This window comes from Schistocerca piceifrons, chromosome 1 (genome assembly GCF_021461385.2).
Source record: "Schistocerca piceifrons isolate TAMUIC-IGC-003096 chromosome 1, iqSchPice1.1, whole genome shotgun sequence".
NCBI lineage: Eukaryota > Metazoa > Arthropoda > Insecta > Orthoptera > Acrididae > Schistocerca > Schistocerca piceifrons.
This window is the reverse complement of record NC_060138.1, coordinates 354,889,694-354,910,988: the sequence shown is the minus strand read 5'-3', so window position 1 is coordinate 354,910,988 and position 21,295 is coordinate 354,889,694. Positions and strand designations below refer to the sequence as shown.

The 21,295-nt window shown below is 38.0% G+C and overlaps 1 protein-coding gene across 1 annotated transcript in view; it reads left to right on the top strand.

The window, feature by feature from the left end:
• The window catches only part of LOC124788638 (replication stress response regulator SDE2), a 49,277-nt gene that overhangs the window by 327 nt on the left and 27,655 nt on the right, over positions 1-21,295 (top strand). Inside the window, exon 2 of the mRNA XM_047255911.1 lies at positions 6,463-6,577. Coding sequence (XP_047111867.1) covers positions 6,463-6,577 — 115 coding nt within the window. The remainder of the gene's footprint in view (positions 1-6,462; positions 6,578-21,295) is intronic.

Below are 21,295 nucleotides of genomic sequence, written 5' to 3'. Positions count from 1 at the left end.
TTTGAAATGATATGCGACCTGACTGCTTGTTACAAGGGAAACGTCAGTCTTACATACCGACGTGCAATATTCAGATGTCTTTAATTAGAAGTGAGAGATTTTGTTTAGCTCATTTGCATATTTATTTGGATTTATAAGTAGTAGATGGAGTAGCCACAGTACAGACTGTCAATACCAGACGGGGTTTGTCGAAAATCTGAACACCCTGTGTAGTTCCCCACACTTATTACTAAAATTGATACATTCCATGCCGTGGCAGAGAAGTTCTCTGTGGTAGTAGGCACTCAATTATATGTTGAGGTTAATATCCTTCAAGAAGTCACTGTAATATTTATTTGATAAGTTTCTCACCTTTTTGGTTGCATGATAGTGACGATATTAGGAGGAAAGCAGAATTATAATTTGATTGGCATTATAGGAAAATTTAAGTTCTGATTTCAGTACCCATTATGCGAAAAGGATGTTAGGTTCAATTCTGCTTTGATGATGACTGCCATAGGCAAGTTGGAGACTTTCTTGACACTTGCCGCATGGAATTGGTGCTATCACATTCTTATCATGGATGTTGGTTGTTATCATTTTGTTGAATACCTGTTCTGTAAACTGTTATCTTCCTTGGGAGCACGCTGCACATGATAAAAGGTTAGACTTATTAAATAAATTGTAGGGTTTTTTCATGTTCTTCCTGACCTCATTCCAGAATTAACATAAAATTGTAGATTCTTGCAATCGGACACAGTCTGTGTCAAGGGAAATTAAAGTGTACTTTACCATACTGAGAGGGAAATGTCACTGTTACATCCTTTTGAAATCTTAATCCTTTCCTATTTCATGAATGATGTGTCATGGCAGAAATCAAATTGATTGAACATTCTTTGGTTTGTATAATTGTTAAGATGCTGAATTGTTCTTAAAACCTTTATAAGATTTTTTTTTTGTAGTTGTGGGATGTAATGGTAAGAAATAGACTTTACCTCTTTGAGGATGTCGACATCGAAACTAGTACCAGTGACCATGAGGCAGTTGTAGCAACAGTGATTACAAAAGTATAAATGGCATCTAAATCAAGTAGAAAGATTTATGCGCTCAGCAGTCCAGATAAAGAATCAGCAGTGTGTTATCTCAAAGAGAAACTTGAAACATTTAGTTCTGGACAGGAGAGTGTAGGAGGACTATGGCTCAAGTTAACAAGAATAGTCCTCTGGATAGTTATGTACCTACTACGACAGTTGGGGATGGGAGGGACCCTCCAAGATATACAGTCACTGTAAAGAAACTTCAAAAGAAACAGATTACTGCACGATAAGTGTAAAACAAAGCTTTAAGATAGAGAGGTGATAAATGAAATATATTTGGCTGTTGTGAGAGCAGTTACACCATAACAGAATATTGTCAAAAAATCTCTCATAAAACCTGTTATTGGCAGTAATGTTAGCACTCAGATACTTATAGACAAGGCAGGAACAGAAAATGAGGATAACAAAGCAAAAGCTGAAATGCTGTCTATTTTTAGATGTTCCTTTGCACAGAAAAATTGAGGAGTGTTCCCTCAATTTAATTCTTGAACCACTGCAAAGATGAGTGAAATAAATATAGTGTGACTGGCATCAAGAAACAGCTGAAATAATTAAAATTGAACATAGTTCCAGGTCCTGATGGAAGACCTATAAAAAAGTGTTGCCGAGAGCCATTGATCAAGGCAATCGTGTAGAAGATTGCAGAGCAGCCAGTATGCACGTGCCTCTGTTTGCACAATGAGGCAAGGTGGTCATTAGTCATGCAGAAGTGAGGAGAGAATGTTATATTAATAACGGATGAAGCAAGCAGCACAAAAGATGTTGCTACCTCATTTGGAACAATGGGATGGAACCACCCAACACTGAAAATGAGAATGTGTTTCTGTGGTGAGACCAATTTATCTTACTGAAGCTCTAGGTGCACTCATTCTTGGCTTACAAAAAGCATCTGATGCACTACCACCCATACACGTATTATCAGGAATCCGATTGTATCGAGTATAAAGTGAAATTTGTGACTGGATTGAGGATATGTTGGTAAGGAAGAGATAGCATGTTATCTTTGATGTAGAGTCATTAACAGATGTAGGAGTAACTTCAAGTGTGCCCCAGGAAGTGTATTGTTACCCCTGCCACTCATATTGTGTTAGGGCCTAGTGACCTTGCAGACTTTTTGTGGTTGGTGCAGATATATATAAAAGTATTGTTTGAAAACAGCTGCACAAATATTCATTCAGATGTGGATAAGATTTCAGAGTAGTGTAACGTAGGTATATTAAACAGAATGAGTACATAATCTGTCATATGTAAAGCAGAGTGGTAGAACACAAGAAAAATGTGATCAGTGCATGAAGGGAATTCCTTACAAAGTACTTGTGTGATCCATTCTAGAATATGGCAAAAGTATGGGACCTGTACCAAATAAGACCAATTAGGGATAGCGAATGTATACAAACAGGGCAGTGCAAATTGTCACAGGTTTGTTTTACCTATGGGAGAGCACAAATGAGATGCTGTATTTTTGGCATGTGGCTTGCAGTTGAGGCTGCTGCGATAACCTCGTGGCAGTGCACGGTAAAAATGACAATCTTTGCATGTGTGCCTCAGTCCTTTGATCGTCGTCTGGTGGGTGTTGTACCAATATTTCCCCCTACCAGCAAAGGCTTCTTCACTGTTTACCACAGAATTTCCTATTTAGACTGGCATAATTGTTAGGCTGTACTCGTAGCTTAAAAATATGTTCATCACTCTTGAAGATGGTGGTCAGTTGCACAAGCAAAATATTATGGGGCTTTCACAAATACTTGTGATGTTTTGTTTAAGTACCCTTTGTACAATAAAATCTGAATCTTTAAAGGCACAGGGATATGGCCAAGGTTCTTGTGAAATAATTTTTTGCACAGCAGGATTAGGTTGATGATGATGGATCATTGAGCAGAAGTAATGAATTACCCCTGTCAATACGCTGGTGAAATTTGTGCTTCAAAGAATAAAGTGTGAAGTGCTGGGGAAATAGCAATTACACTCTTGTCATATTGTGCACTATCAATAATCCAAATAATTTTGAACCCATTCTCTTTCAGTGAGTTATTTTAACAAGTATTGCAGAGCATATCTTTACACAGTTTTATTGTTTATGGATGAGGTATCTTGATCAAGATGAAGTTTTTAGTTGCTGCAATAGCAGTGTATGGTGTGCTGCAAATCCCCATGCCCATGCTCGTTTCAGATAATTTGTAATGAATAATTATCAGTGTTGGACCTGCAATTGTAACATAGCAAATAATAGGACCGTAATTGCTGTTACCTTGTTTGAATGGGTCTCATTAACTGGCCATTCACTCAAAATGTGCTGTCACCATTATTGGAGACTATAACCCACAATGAATGTGAGAAAATGTTGCTTTGTTATTTCAGCAGAACAGTGCACTATTCCATTTTGATATTAATGTGGACCTGAACAACAGATATTTTCATTATTGGACTGGAAGAGAAGATCATGTCTTGTAGGTGCTTCAGTTGTTAGATCCTGCCCTTGTGGATTTTTCTGTAACACTATGTGACCTTATTGGTATATGAAACCCCCAGGCAGATACTGAAGAGAAATTGATTGTTAGGGTCCAAGTTGCATTGTGCTACAGATGACAGGCGCATATGAAAGAATGCAGCAGAATTTTATTTGTCATTATAACACAAACATTGAGATTGGCAAGTTGCTGTGAACTTCAGTAGTAGTTGTAAGGTGCAGGTTGTTGATGTTGGTTAAAAAATTATTTACAACTATTAGTTCCTTATCCCTTATCAGCAGTCTGTGTAAGTACCATCAGCATAATTTTGACCCTAGAGCTTTGGGACTCCATTTATAATATAAACATCTGTGTGGGTAAGTGTCTGCAAATCCAAAAGTCTGGGGATCACTCCTTAGTAAGTGCTAGAATTTGTTTTTGTGACTTACTCCTTCCTCTGCAGTGATACATTATTGTGAAAAATGCATAATGGAGTTCATGTTAAACTAATGTTTGCCCTGTAACAGTCTGAGTAAGTCAGTTCAGTGGTCATTCACTTAAAATTTGACTATGGTGCGTAAAGCACTGTGGTATCTGAACCAGTCTTCTTGATTGATATCAACTTTAACTAAACCCTACATTAATCCATGATGCAATACTGTGTGTCATGGAAGTACCTCGGCCTTCAAGAAAAATGTAATAATTCCAGTATCAAAGAAAACAGGTGCTGCATGTGTGTTTCCAGGTCATCAGTTTGTCATGATCACAGAATACAGTGAATTATTTACAGAAGAATTGAGCAGTTAGTAGACACTGACCTGGGGAAGATTCAGTTTATACTATGTCAAAATGTTGGAACATGTGAGGCAGTTTTGAGTTTTCTTGGAAGATAGCTTGAGAGTAGATAAGCCTTCATTTTTAATATTTGTGGATGTAGAAAAAGCTTTTGACAATGTTGACTGTAATACATTCTTTGAAATTCTGAAATTATCAGGGATAAAATAGAGGAAGCAAAAGGTTATTTAAAAATTGTACAGAAACCAGACTGCATATGCAAGATTTTAAAGACTGAGAAGCAAACAGTATCTGGGAAAGGATTGAGACAGAATTGTAGCCTAAACCTGATGTTTTCAATCTGTTCATTGAGCAAGTGTTAAAGGAAACCAAGGAGAAACATAGAAAAGTAAATAAAGTTCAGGGAGAAGCAATGAGAGCTTTAGGGTTTTCCATTGGCATTGTAATTCTGGCAGACACTGCAAAGAACTCGGAAGAACAGTTGAGCGGAATGGAAAGTGTTTTGAAAAAGAGGTTAAAAACATCAATGGCAGTAAAAAAGAGTAACGGAATGTTGTCAAATTAAAACAGGTGGTTCTCAGGGAATGTCACACTAATAGTAATAGATGAGCTTTGTTTTGTGGACAGCTAATTAACTGATAATAGACAAATTAGAGAAGATATAAAATGCTCATTAACAACATCAAACAAAGATTCTGTGAGAAAGAGCAATATAAATTTGAATGTTAGCATTTCTTTTATGAAGATATTTGTTCGGAGTGCAGTCTTATATGAAAGTAAAACACAGTATAGACCAGAGGAGAATAGAAGTTTTTGAAATGTGGTGTTACAGAGTAATGCAAAAGAATAGATGGGTATATAAAGCAACTAATGGGGTAGTACTGAATCAAATTGGGGAGAAAAGAGATTTGTGCTACAGCTTGACTAATAGAAGAGATAAGCTGATAGATGTATCAAGATATGGTTAATTTGGTAATGGAAGGATGTGTTGTGGGTTTGGGAGTGGGGGGGGGGGGGGGGTGGGGGTGGAGGGGATTAAAAATTGTAGACGGATACTGAGGTTTGAATACAATAAGCAGTTGAAAATGGTTATAGGTTGCAGTAGTTGTGCAGAGATGAGGAAAGTTGCACTGAATTCGTTAGCATTGAAAGCTGCACCAAAAAGTCTTGCAAATGAAGACCAGAAAATTATATTATTTCATAAAATTGAGTCATTCTATTGTATTTCACTTTAACAAAATACACATTTGTAACTTTCTTCCACATCACAGGGATTAACTCATCGTGGAGTTGCAGTAACAGTTTCAGTTAGTTAATGGCCAGTTGTGCTCTTTACATTGATTGAAGTCCATCCCTAGTGACCTCAGTATGGAGTTAATTCCTCTACTCCCACCCTTCCTTGTGCAAATGTTGAAAATCAGTGATTGAAATTTGTAGGATGGGAAAAAACCCTCCAGGCAGTGCAAGGGCTACGACCTAATTTCCTGTCTTCCCCTCTTGAGAATAAACTCTGTTGCTCACAGAATATTTACCTGTGTGATGCAGAAGAACAAATGGTTCTCTTTAGAACATGTTATATAGTAGTTTAGTTGTATTTGTACACATGAATAAAACTTTTGGGAAGTTGTGGACAAGGAGAGACGGACCTGCTTATGACAAGCAGAGTAACAATTTAATGCCCTCAGTTCAGTGAATATGGTAGAAAAAATAACTTTATTCATTTTTTAGAACTGAATTCTATCCATCAGCCAATCATATTTCACTTGTGTGATTTAAGCAACTTCATTGGGTTTTGTCTCTGACCTGTTGAAAGCATGTAACTGGTAAGAAAAGTACAAACCAATGAAGAAGTCGAAAACAGTTAAGGGCTATATGTTTGATTGATGAACAAAGATATGTTTGCTAACTTTAACATTATTCCTCTTATTTCACAAGCTAAAATGTATTATATTGCTTACATATTTTCAGTATGTTTTGCATCCTGATAGAAAGAATGAATTTGATTTCAACAATTTCACATTTATTGCTCAGAAAATAATAAATTGTTATTCATTAGTTATAGACATGCAACATTCTGTAACTAAATAAATGAAGTAAAACAGAAGAAAAAAGTTTTCAATGAAAATATGTCATACATTTTGCAGGGATTGGATACTGCTGAGTTTTACCTACTGTACAATGGCCGTATCTTGTGTAACACTGACAGCATTGAAGATGGGAATGTGCACATTATTCCTAGACTTGTTGGAGGCAAAGGAGGTAAGTGCATTCTTTAAGGGCATTATTCTGGTCATTGAGGTGTGTATTATGTAATGAAAACAATGCAAAATCCAGAATGGAGTGTAACATTTTGTGCATAATGGAGCGTAACATTTTGTGACAGTCTTTCTGTTGTGCCTACTGCGATCAGCATCTCTGCTATAGGCCTATAGTGAATAGCAACTATCCTTTTCATAATATTGTTACATTGTGAAAAGGTTCACTTGCAAACTTTCCTGTTATTGAAATTACACTAGTTTAAAACTAAGGCTTAGCACAAAAAAATTGTGTATAAGGCTTAGCACAAAAAAATATTGTATATAAACTGCTGCAGGTGAAATAAGGTGATTAAATCTTACTACAGAATTTGAGTTCTCTATAGAGTCATTAAAATTTGATTAGATGAGTTGATATTTCTTTCCTAGGCACTTCAAAAAAAGATTAATTTCTTAATTTTTCTTGCTGCAAGATCAAGGCAAACAGAGCTTTGACAGTTCCAGTAAGGCAACTTGCAATACAAATAAGTTTATGTTAGGGTTATTTGCAGGTATTTTATTAAAGAATTATCTCTACAAAAATAACTTCAGTATCAGCATTAAATGAGAAATTGGAGAATTGTACAACTTGAAATGTGTGTGTTAAAAAAGTGTTGTTCTTTTGTGCAGGAGGCTGTATTGGTCAAAAGTAGAAGGGAAGTTTCTACAATATGTCTGCAAACCAGTATCTGTTGCGATGTGGACCAGTCTCTTCTTTCCTTCCCATCTGTGTATTACATACCATTATATATAACATAGAATTAAACTCCATCTGCAGTGCTGCACATGGTTACTATGTGTCCCGATACATGTTTCAATCCTTCTTCGCAGTGAATCACACACTTTTTCAAATAGACCTGGCCCCATTCTGATAATGTCACATGAATTGGCCACAAGCTTCTGTAACATCTGCTTGTAGTCAGTGGGTTGGACATACACCAATGTCTTTAAATGTCCCCGAAGTCAAATTCCAAAGGATTCGGGTCTGGGGAATAGGCAACTCTTCTAGCAATTCATTGCCCATGAGACATTGTGGTGAGGTACCTCACACAATCTGTAGAAAATGGGTGATGTCTCATCATCCATAAACTACAGTTGTCTTTCTGTATGGGTAGCATTCTCCAATAGTGCTAGTAATCCAAGGTGCAGAAATCAGTGATATACAGCACTTGTTAACCCTTTTGGTAAAGTGTATAGTCCTATGAGCCTGTCACCAACAGTTCCTGCCCTTAAATTGATACTCAAGTGGTCCTGATGTCACTCCTCTACATTTGCTCAAGGATTTTCCTCTGCCCACATGTGCATACTGTGGTATTTAACTATGCCATCCCTTGTGAATCCTGCCTCACCTGTAAATAAAATACAGACTGTGAACTACGTACCTTCAGTGGCCCATATCGTGCCAGGCATTGGTTTTTGGACATATCAGTACCAGAACTTTTCTTCTAGTTTTGACCAGTACTACCTCCTGGAGCAGTATTTGACATTTCTTATCAGCATTCTGTATATTGAAAGAACAGAAAACTGAAAGTGTTGAATATTTTGTGTTGAGAAGTGATGACAAAATCAAATCTTGTAGACACACTGTCTCATGTGGCTGATCGGTATTAAAGTGAGAAGTGTCAGTATATTATAAACCAGTAAATGTGAATTGAGTGATGAGTTATGCAGCGGTTATTGCCTATAAAATGTGAGGAAAGATTCTGGAAAAGAGGGTGAGTGATAAGGAAAAACAAACCAGCTAAATAGCTTATGCATAAACCATGATCAAAGCCAAATTCACTGTAGTATAACATAATGCTATCCTAAACTTACCTCACTTGACCCAGTCAGGTTAACTCAAAAATGTTTCCATTCTGCTTACCTCCTAAGTACTCTCCTGGTTGTCATCATTGGTCTCAGGGCCATATTCTGATAATTTATTTTTCCTTTCTGTTCCAGTCTTCTCTTGCTCATTTAACCACACCTCATCCTCATGTTGTATTGGCATTTGGTCAGTGTCTGGTAAATGTAAAGTCACCTGATCAGTCATAAATCAATAATTAGTTAGTTGTGTGTGTGTGTTCATTTTTATTGTTTTTATTCTTCTCATTTGTATTTGTTTATCACTTGTGTTTTGTCAGGTCATACTTGGGTCTTACTGTCTCTGTGTTTTCTCTGAAGACTTTGCCCATTTTTGTTTCCCTTTGTGGATGCTAATACACAAAATAATGGACTTTGTGACAGGAAAATGTTGTATCTCATCTGTTCCTGTCCTCTCTGATTTGAAGATTGTTGTTGTTGAGTAGTCGAATATAAAGAAACTGTAGACAAGAATAATAATAATTTATTTGTTAACAAACAACCTTAACTTCGTAAGATCTTATTAGATGCCATAGTTCCTCAATTCTTTGTGATCAACATTTATCCTTTATGTCTCAGAACATAGATGTGGAATGAAGCTCTTCTGTGATATCACAAAACACACACACACACACACACACACACACACACACACACACACACATCACTGAAAAAAAAAAATACAGAACTCTCCTTTCAGAAGCAATTCTGTTACTGATTTTATTCAATAGGGTTTCATTGAATTGGTGCATCTTTCTGCCCTTGAGGCTTACAGGCATTCCAGTATTTTAGTGTGTGGTTTGAGAATAAGTGTAAGTTACGAATCTTGTTATCAGCTGATGGCATTCAGATGATCACAATTGAGAAACATGAACCAGCTTCCAGGTAGCTTTAAAACTGATTAAAAGGTAGCTTAATTGAAATTATAGAGTGCTACAAATAATCATAAGTTCTGAAGAATTTAGGGAATCCTGAGTGGAAAAGAGATTTTGTTAGATGAATGGAGTGTTTACTGTACCTACAGACCCAAGGAAGATGTAGTTTTGGTCTTCCAGCTTTCATTAACCTCTGTGAGAGTTCAAACTTGAGTGATAGTTTGTTTTATGGTGTGTCTGTAATATAATCTTAGAAAGGATGAACGTTTACAAATCAAGATCATTGCACAGAGCTGCCCATTAAAAACCAAATTACTGATTTTAGAGTGATGGAATTAAAAAAAAAATAAAAACAACCTCCTTGGTAAAACCAAATTGAACATCTAAATCAAGTCACTTGTGTCGCTTGCATAAATGTTAATTGTAAGTGCCTAATGAGAAGCAGAACACACATCTGCTGCAGGTACTTATTGGGTGTAGTAGAACCCTAGGATAAAGCTCTCATTATTTGATGATGAATGTTGCTTCTAGCAGTTTTTCTAGGGGAGACTTTTCGTATTCATAAATACTAAGAGTAATGTAAATTACAAATGTTAGGCACGACGATGGTATTTATTACACGTAATTCAAAAACTTGCTGCTGTTATTGGCTTAACTCTTGTGGACAGTGACAAAACTAAATTTCTGATGTGTATCTACAGCTGTATCAATCCACGACAGTTTCAGCGCAATATTTTCTGTTATTTATTGGGATTAATTTTGATGTGTATTGGTATGTGAGACATAACTCAGTGTGATCCAAGTCTCATGTTCACTCACTCTGTTGGCTTCTTTGGGACATTATGATCCCATACTGCTGTGGTCTGCTCTCGCTGTCTGCCCCCAGTTCTTACTGTCTTGTGCTGCTTCCTTCTATTCTGTGACACTCAACACTCTGCAGTTGGAGGCCACCTCATCTTGCCATCTGCTTCTTGGTCATCCAGGGGGTCTTGACACTTCAGTCTTCTTGTCGTACAGATTATTCTGCCAGGGTCCATTCTGACAATATGGCCCGACCAATGCAAACATCTCACTTTGGCTATGTTCACTACCAATGGTTGTGGTTGGTTAGCATAACTGGTTCTTCATTGGGTCTTTAAACCCCTCTTTGTGTTGCTTGGTTGAATATTGGCCCATTGATTTGTCTGTAAACTTTATTTTTGAAGACATAGGTTTGGTGCTCTTCTTGTTTTGTCACATTCCATGCTTCGGCTTCGTGCAGAGCACTGGCCTGATAAGGATGATGTATTAGTTTTCTGGATTCATGTTTTCCCTTTGTCTTACCATGTATTCTGTTTTTTATTCATTAATCTTTAAACCTATTTTCATGGTGGTTTCATTTAGTTTCTTGAACAGTGTGTTTCATCACTGTTATTTCCTATTAAAACCATTTGCGTAGGCCAGTATATTTTGTTGTTTATATGTGATGTTTCCATTTGTCGCTTGCTTGATTTCTCATGGTTCTTTTTCATGGAAAAGGTTGAGACCGATCACTACCTTCTTTCAGTCCAGTTTTGTTCTTAAAACAGTCTGATAATGTCCTGCAGTATGTTACCATGCTTACTGCCTTCTCCACACAAATTTTGACCAAGCTGATGAGTTTCTCAGGAATTTCATATGCTGACATGATTTTCCGTATTGGTTCTATGTGTACAAAATCATAAGCCCTCTGAAGGTCTGAACAGGCAATGCAATTTCGTGTTTTATTCCCATACATTTAGTTTATGGTCCTGAAGCAGAATGTTGTTGATATGTTTATCCAAAAACTGTTCTGGTAGTCCCCTGTTATGTCCTCAGTTTAGGGGGTGAGTCTTTGCAACATTATACGTGACAGTACTTCATATGCTGTGACAAGTAGGGAAATTTTTCTGTAATTCCTGCAGTTTTATTCATCTGATTTCTTTTGTGTAGGAACAATTATTTATTCCTTCCATTGATCAGGTATTTTTTGCACCTCAATGGATTTTAAGAACAAGGTGAAACAATATCTCAGGAAGTTTATGCCTGTCATGTTTCAGCAATTCCACTGGAATTCCATCAGTTCCAGCTGCCTTGTGGTCTTTCAGCATTTCAAACACTGGCTACAGCTTCATATATAGGGTAATTTACGAGAGGTTCAGCTGTTGTAGAGCAAGTTGTCTACAGTTTGTTTTCTGGTTCAGGGCTGTTCAGTAAGTTGTCAAAATATTCTTTCCAAGCCCATAATATATCGTTTTATCCAGTGATAATTGTTCCATCAGCATTTTAGAACTGTTGCCCACAGTTGATATCCCTTCTTATGCATGCAGTGCCATATACTTCGTGAATGTTGTTTCCGTTATGGTTGTTCCCAATACTCTCTACGGTGCACTTTGGGTATAGTCTTTCTTCTCTTCATAGGATGTTACTTGTTTCCTTCTGTGTCTCCCTGTAGCCCATTTCTAATTCTTCATTTCTCCTATACCCATGCCATTCTGGCTGTGATGCTGGCTTCTATTGCTGTTTTGCATGTATTGTTGTAACACTTCCTCTTCATACATTCTACATTTGGCAGTGTGTTTTTGGCTGCTGCTTGAATCACTTTTTTCAAATCTGCCTGTCTTTCATTTAACTTCCATTCATTTCCTCTGTTGTTTTATCAAATACTTCAAATCTGTTGCTTTCTTCCATTTGATACTGGCAAGTTCCAGAATTGTCCCTTGTGGTTGAACCTCGTACTGCACTATGCATGGTTGTGTTTTCTGTGATTTGTTTGCATTTTTACTTCCATAGATGCAGACACCAGGTTACCATTAGTACAGGATGTATACGACCCGGGAGATCCGAGAAAAACCCGGAAATTTTTTCATCCCGGAGAAAACCGGGAAAAACCTGGGACTTTTTTAGAATTCCGTGAATTTTTCATTGTTTTAGTTTTCAGTTAAATTTTTGTAACTTTGACTGGTAAGAACCAATAATCTAACAAAGAATATTACTGTATCTCGCTACTGTAGAATAATCCTGCAGCAATAAAAAACGAACAAGAGAAAAAAGAAAAACTTAAGTTGCAAAGGAAATGCATCACATACAACAACAAAACACAGTGCTCATACAAGTGTCTACCAACAGCAAAATGTGTCAAAGGCTTTAGGAAGACTATGCAATGTTTCATAACAACAAATATCCTCTGATGAGCATGATGTAACAACTGTTTACATTAGATTCGTTTGAGCGGTTGCGAGCGAGCTTATGGGCATGTGCAGTTGAGACGCGTATGAGTAGTACCTTCTCCCACTTTCTGCTCCAGAAGTGTGGCAGTTAGCTGTGTAAGCAATAGCAGCAAACAGCCAGATGCTATCCGGAAAAATTTTCCTGGTGTGCTTAAGCTGCCTGAGTCACACATGCGCAGCAGGCCCGATACTAGGGGGTGGATGCAAACCGGGGTGTCTGCCTCTGGGGGAGGGATGCCAAATTCATATTATTGAGAAAAAAGACCTTGTTTCACAAAGCACCTAGCATCCAGCGCACGTTGGTATATCGATTACTCTTATGATTTTGAAAGCATCCCTGTTGGTTTTTGAACAAATCCTAAGTTGATTTCTGAATGAATAATAACTTGATCTTTGAATGCGAGCATAGTATACGTGATGTCTCTGCCAGGAGAATCCCCGTCGCATCTAGAAATAAACTTTCCTACAGACAAAAGGGGATGGGTCTATAAAAGCTGAGTGGAATAAAGCCAAACTGGTGAATGCCAATCGCTGTTTATGTGGTTTGACTGTGTTTGCAAATAATCAGCTTTGTTTAGTTACTAGTGAATTCCATAGATTCAGACTACCAGAGTGGAAATAAATGACTTACAGGAATAACAGGCAACAAAGATTACGTATTGTCTTCTCCGTGTATCCAAGAAAATGAAATTTTGACAGAAAATTTTTGACCGGACTGCTAAGGGCCAGTTATACAGTCCCCGGCTATCAGCCACTAAAGTTCTATTCTGGAAGTAGTGGGGAAAATGTGTTGTACAAACATGTAATAATGCCTAACCGGAGAATAAATGCAGGATAACTAAACCGGTGATTGTGGCAGGGTTAGTGAAGTTAACCAGAGAATAAGTTTTGACACTGGCAGGAATTATAAAAATGACCATTTGTGCTAAAACAGTCTCATTTATTTGGTGTGTGTAACAATTCCTGCAGTGTTAGGCAGGCCTATTTCATTTTATCTAGCAGACAGTGAAAAAATAGGTGTAATCAGATCAAGAAACCACACCAGTCTTGGGTAGAATTTGTATTAACAGCTTTCTAGTACTAGACAATGGCATTTCGTCTTTTCATGTAGCAAAATGTTGACAAACTTTGAGGTAATAGATTCTTTCCCAGAAAGGAAAGCACACCATATAAAGCGATGGCAAGATTAGAGAGAGAAAAAAGCTAGAACTTAAGGATTGAAGAAACGTGTACTGTTGTGCTTGTCTCTTGTCTCTACTCATTTTATGTATCCTATATTTAATTTTATGTCAAACAAAACAGCAAGTTATTAGCTAATAGGCAGTAAAGACTGCAAATTTTCTGAAGAGTTCTTGTTCTGCCGGTTACAAATAACCTCATCCAGTATTAATTGTGAGATTTTTTTAAAGAGGGGCAGGATGTCAAACCAGCCAACTGTTAGCTGGAGAGGCACCACAGAGCATTTTAATTTCCACTGGCCTGAATATAGTTTGGCGTCCATTACAAAATATTACATGTTTGAAATCCACAGAGCGAAATACAGAGACGTGCAATGGAAGAATGCTATGTGAAGAGGCGTGGCACTGCACTTTGGCACACTTAAGGTCAAATAACATGCCTTATGTTACCTCGAACATATATGTTTTATGTATCAGACTCTTCAGAAAGATGTATGCTACAAAATGAAGATATTTTTGAAAAGTCAACTTTTTTTGATTTTTGGCGTCCTACCTCAAACACTCAAGGGAGGGGGAGTGCCACTATCTAATATTGCTCCAGTTCGGAAATATCGTAGCTCTGGACCTGATGCACAGAGCAGTGGGGAGGTGGTAGTCTCCACGTAACCTGTGTTTACGTTAAGTGATTTTCCTGTTTCCTCTTCATTTATTGCTCTCACGTCAAATGAAAACAAAATGAATTTCTGTGACTGGGAGCTATCAAGTGAATTAAAATTCATTCACATAATGACAGAGGGCTAAAATATATTATTCCACCTTTCTGACAGCAAGTGTTAATCGCCTTGCAGAACGATGAAGTCATTTTTGTCGGTTTGTTAAAGACATTTGACTTTCATTGATCTTTTCTTCTGAGGCAGTCAATTTATTTTAAACAAAGTGTTTAATTCCACACTATTGGCTAGTTTCAACTGTTCGCTGCATTTCAAGTTCACGATTTCATCTTCTAGCGCATATGGCATTATGCCATAATAAAGAACAAAATATGAGGTAATACAGTACTGGTACTCCAAGACAATTTACATCTGAATCTGGACATACGAATGTGCACTTTAAGCTGAATTATGCATTTTAGTATGGTTCACAAAATTCCCATGCTCTTGGAGTATCCTCTAATGTCTTGTTTTTTTTTTTTGACGTAATGTAAGATCTTTTAATGTTTTACATGTATGAACGTACTGGCTTCCTGCATCATCGTAGCTGCGCAAGTGTGGCGACGCCTGTTATCTGGCGCTCTCTGGCAACTGCTGAAACGAACCTATTTCAAACAGGTCACAGGAAAGTATTCCAAATGGTTGTTTGAAAAGCGTTACTTTCAAAGTAAATTTCCTTTTATGCGAGATGAACTCTGTGCGCGAATATCCGATGAATTTCTTAAATCACAGAGCGTTTGACTATTGTTCAAAAATCAAATCTCTGAAGACGACCATTTAGAGTATTTACGAGCCCAGAAGGTCAAACATTTGTCTTTGTTAAAAATTTTACTGGCACATTTGTATCTTGAAGTGTAACATGCTCAAAAAAGGTCAACATTATGTGCAAAAGCTTAGCTTCTCATGCAGCTTATTAATCTTAAAGACCAACATTAAACGTGAAAGCTTTTCTTTTCTTGTAGGAGCACTATGTATATTAATTTAAACCATTACCTTTTCCTATTTGTGTGTTTGCGCTACTTAACAGTGATGTTGCTATTGGCTGACTACATCAAGTGTCCTATGCTCTGAATATCCGCTGTCATCGGCTGGTGAGATCGCATGACATGAGCTAAGCCTGGCGTACAAAAGCGCATCACAATCTCAATTTCAATCCTTCGGAAGGTAACATGTGGTGTTTGGTGCACATCAGACATCTTTCCAAAATGTGTTTTTTTCCCTGATTTTCATTTTCTAAAGTGCTGGGAAGTTCTACGCTGGTGTTATGTACCACAACCATTGAAAGGATTGATAAGTTTTACAGTTATGAGGAAAAGTATACTGTTACTTAACATAGAAAAAGTGTACTTTCATCCAGGAGAAAGTGTATTTTTAACCGGGAAATCTGGGAAAAATCCGGAATATTTTTCCTTGTCCATGTATACACCCTGTAGTATCTGTCAGAACACTTTTTTGTACCTTTGCCCCACATCCACATAGGGTTCCTTCCTGCCAACAGCGTATCACTCTCCAGAACTGAATGTGTTCACCCCCAACTGTCTGCGTATAGTGTTATTCGTATGAAAGAGTGCGAAAGTTTTCCAGAAATGTACAAATTGTGTAGCTAAAGCAGGACTTGGGTACCAGCCTGGTACTCACCTAGTCAGATGTGGGGAAACTCCTGTCTCTCTGAAATTAATATATAGTTGATTTGGGTCTTTGCATCTTCCGAATACCATGACCTTTTGTGTGCAAAGGCTGTACATGTAACATACATGCTTTCTGCAAGCCTCTCTTTGTGAATCAAGTCAAGCAAATGATGTGTGTTATTGCTCCCTTCCACTCATCTTTCTAGCCCGAGGTGGTTATTTTGGACAGTGGATTATTTTAGGTTTTTCCTGTGAAACTTAATTTTTCCTTTAAACCTCTTTTGTTGTCATGAAACACTGGCAAATCCAGGATGGAATGTAACGATACTATGAGAAGGAAAGTTGCTACTCACCATATAGCAGAGATGCTGAGCCACGATAGGCACAAAAAAAGAGACTCTCAGAATTACAGCTTTTGGTGTGTCAACAATACACACACACGCACACACACACACACACACACACACACACACACACACACCTGATGGCTTTTCTTTGATCCTAACCCAGTACTCTTTTATTGTCATTTTTGCCAAAAATTACTGGTTAAGTAGATTGAGTTCTGAATGCTTGAAATACATTGCTTTTGTTTTCTATATTAAGATCTATTACAGCCTTCATTATTTTTAGTGAATATTGCCAAGTAATGAAGTCCTTGAAAGAGAAGTGACCATTGAACTCCAGAAACCAAAATGTTTACATGAAGTGAATTATTTTCATGTTGTAAGAATGCATTTCATCTAAAACAGACTGCACTTGAAATGTGTTGCTGCCTTTTGGCCGTATATTTTGTAATTAGGATTTAAAGAGGAAGGTGCAGATTGTAGATGGTCAGCTGTGACAAACCGTAGTCAAACCACAAAATAATTATTAATTCAATATTTTCCTCTTCAGGGATTATGTTAATGCAGTGAAAAATGAAATGCCATACAAATGCAAGTTAGAATATCAGGAAGGTGGAAGAAAGAGGGGGTACTTTGAAAAGAATACAAGACAAGTTGAGATCAGGCAAGGAGGGGGAAAAAATTATAGAAAGTAAAAGAAGTAGGCAAAGAGGCAAAATATGTGAAGAAATGAAAGTTATGAGGATAGTTATGCTGCTTGAAAAGATGTATTGGAGTTACATTAACATTGAATGGAAAAAAAAAAAAATTATGACTGCCTATTAGCCAGTTAGTAATTTGACAGATTGCCCTTCAAGTGTGTGTGGATTCTGAAGGTGGCCCAGAGTCGATAACAAATAATAATTGGTTGCTTGGAGCAAAAATTGTAGTTCAGTTAGTCACTAGATACACACCATGAAGCACAAAAATAGTTTGAGTATGACATGGTGTCTCACAATGTTATCAAAATGAATAAGCTACACGAAGGAGTTTTGGTTAGCGTGGAGATAAAATGATGTAATGGGCTCATATGCAACAACACACCTGTCCAGCTCAGGGACAGCCCATTTGAATCACAGGACACTGTAGTTGAGTACAACCCATCAGGCCAGGGATTGACAAGTCCCACTGGCTTGTTGCATCTCCATCACGCAGGAGCACCCTGTCACTTCTGCTGCATTTAATTCTGCCTCTGTCTGCAAATCGTAATATTTCTCCTCCTTTGTTATAATTTCAATTAAATGTGCAGGGGCATGTGGGCAGCAGTTTCGAAGAATATTTGGGCATGCATACTTCATAGTAGTGCCAGTTCATAATTTTATTTTACTTCCAACCAGTTCCAGTATTCATGTAGGTGTTTTTTGTGATCACAAGGGTGCATGTGATAGTGATAACAATTAAAGAATACCTTTGGATAGATTCTTAATATCAAAGTTGTTCATCATCAGAACTAAAGACATTGCTCAAATAGGGCGGAACCACTAACAGTCACAATGTATGAATCTATTACTGCCCTAGGCATAAACTAGTACACTATGTCAGAGCCATATCTTTTCCACAGAAGTTTTAGGATGTAGCAGACATAGACAAATTGTGATGATACTCTTCTCGGGTATGTAGCCAGATAATGTAGTCATCTTGACACAACATTTCAACGAACCAACTGGCTGCCGTCGTCAGGTTAGTATGCTGATGCCCAGTCTCTCTGGAACTGAGTTTCCATACAGAGGAGCTGCCAAATCTGTTGGAAACTCAGTTCTGGTGAGATTGTGCATCAGCATACCCACTTGAAGATGGCAGCCAGTTGGTCTGTTGAAATATTATGTCAAGATGACTACATTATCTGGCTGTATAACCAAAAAGAGTATCATTAGTCACTACTCTGGGAAAGTCTATGTAACCACAGAAACAGTGGACTGCAGCACATGCAACAGGCTGGATCACTGCTTGGTAGCAGATTGCACAGTACAGCAGGCTGGTGAGCCGACAGACTGATGGGTTGACCTGCAAGCGTGCTGTCTTTAGTGCAGTGGATGGTTCCGCCAGCCCAGCAAGCTATTGTGTGACACATAGGGGCCGGCAAGTGACACATGGGCTGGCCAGGCTGAAACCAGCGTTGTGCACAACTCTAATTCTGACCCTTCTGCTGTGGCTGCATTTGAATCCTGCATAAAAGAATTTGTACTGCATAAAAATAATCTGTTTGGCAATTGTTCACAAGATACAATCACACGTGAAATTTACAATGACTTATTTGAACATACTTTTGCAATTACTTTTTGCGATTGATGGTGCTTCTTTCTATACCGGTATTCAGCATGTTTGACAAGTAAGTTATAGAACATTTCTTTCTGAGAGACCTGGGACGCTATTACTTGCGTTAAACACGTGTACTATTTTTGGCTCATTGTTTCCCCTTTAGTAATGGGATTCTGGGAACCAAGAACGATACTGTGGGAACAGGTAGGACCCTTTTTTAATGTTATTACTTTTACTGACCCTTTGACTCCAACATTCCCAGATTTCCTTCTTTCACCCAAGTTCATTTATAACAGCATTAGCTACCTGAACGTGTGAGATGTGTGAGCTTCATATTAATTGCAGATTAACTGATCTGGTCTTCTGTCATAAACCAAAACAACTTTACTGTGCTGGTACTGTGAACAACTGAATTTAAGGGGAAACTAAGGCCGTAATTTTTACCCAGGGCAAGCATCTCTACTGTATGGTTAAATGATGATGGAATCCTCTTGGGTAAAATACTCTGGAGGCAAAATAGTCCCCCATTCGGATCTTTTGGCGGGGACTACTCAGGAGGATGTCGTTATCAGGAGAAACAAAACAGGTGATCTACGGATCGGAGTGTGGAATGTCAGATCCCTGAATCGGGCAGGTAGGTTAGAAAAATAAAAATGCAGATAAGCGTACTGAATGCATTATTGTAGCCAAGACAGACATGGTGCCCACACTCACCACAGTAGTACAAGTTTATATGCCAACTAGTGCTGCAGATGAGGAGGAGATAGAGGAAATGTATGATGAGATAAAAGAAATTATTCAGAAAGTTAAAGGAGATAACAATTTAAGTCATGGGGGACTGGAATTCAATAGTAGGAAAAGGAAGAGAAGGAAAAATAGTAGGTGAATATGGACTGCGTGAAAGGAAGGAAAGTGGAAGCTGCCTGTTTGAATTTTGACCAGAGTATAATTTAATCATAGCTAACACTTGGTTTAAGAATCATAAGAGAAAGCTGTATACATGGAATAGATCTGCAGACACTCAAAGGTTTCAGATTGATTATATAATAGTTAGCCAGTGAGTTAGGAACCAGATTTTAAATTATAAGACATTTCCAGGGGCAGATGTGAACTCTGACCACGATTCATTGGTCATGAACTGCAGATTAAAACTGAAGAAACTGCAAAAAGGTAGGAATCTAACGAGACGGGAGCTGGATAAACTGAAAGAACCAGGGGTTGTAGGGGGTTTCAGAGGGAGCATTAGGGAACGATTGTCAAGAACGGGGGAAAGGAATACAGCAGAAGAAGAATGGGTAGTTTTAAATAGTGAAGGCAGCAGAGGATCAAGTAGGTAAAAAGATGAGGGCTAGTAAAAATCATTGCATAACACAAGAGATGTTCAATTTAATCAATGAATGGAGAAAATATAAAAATGTGATAAACAAAGTAGACGAAAGGGAAGACAAATGTCTAAAAAATGAGACTGACAAGAAGTGCAAAATGGCTAAGCAGGAATGGCTAGAGGACAAATGCAAGGATGTAGAAGCATATATCACTAGGAGTAAGATAGATACTGCCTACAGGAAAATTTAAGAGACCTTTGGAGAAGAGAGACCCGTCTGTATGAAAATAGAGTGCCCAGGTGGGAAAGAAGGGAAAGGAAAAAGGTGGAAGGAGTATGCAGAGGGTCTATACAAGGCAGACGTACTTGACGGCAATATTATGGAAAGGGAAGAGGATGTAGAGGAAGATGGGAAGGGAGATACGATACTGCGTGAAGAATTTGACAGAGCACTGTTCAGACTGAAGTTGAAACAAGTCCCTAGGAGTAGACAACATTCTATTAGAGCTACTGATATCCTTGGGATAGCCAGCCATGACATAACTCTTACATTAGGTGAGCGAGATGTATGAGACAGGTGAAATACTCTCAGACTTCAAGAGTAATATAATAATTCCATTTTCAAAGAAAGCAGGGGCTGGCTGGTGCAAAAATTACTGAACTATTTGTTTGATAAGTCATGGCTGCAAAATACTAACACAAATCCTTTGCAGAAGAATGAAAATACTGGTAGAAGCCGACCTTGGGGAAGACCAGTTTTGATGCTGGAGAAATGTAGGAGCACGTGAGGCAATACCGACCCTACGGCTTCTCATATAAAGTAGGGTTAGCAAAGGCAAACCTACATTTATAGTGTTTGTAGACTTAGAGAAAGCTTTTGACATTATTGACTGGAAAACTCTCTTTCACATTCTAAAGGTGGCAGGGGTAAAATACAGGGAGCGATAGGCTATTTACAGTTTGTACAAAAACCAAATGACAGCTGTAACAGATGAGGGGCATGAAAGGGAAGAAGTGGTTGAGAAGAGAGTGAGACAGGGTTGTAGCCTATCCCTGATGTTATTCTGTCTGTATATTGAGCAAGCAGTACAGGAAGAAAAAGAACAATTTGGAGTAGATATTGAAGTCCAGGGAGGAGAAATAAAAACTTCGAGGTTTGCCGATGACATTGTAATTCTGGCAGAGACAGCAAAGGGCGTGGAAGAGCAGTTGAATGGAATGGAACAGTATCGTGAAACGAGGATATAAGATGAACAT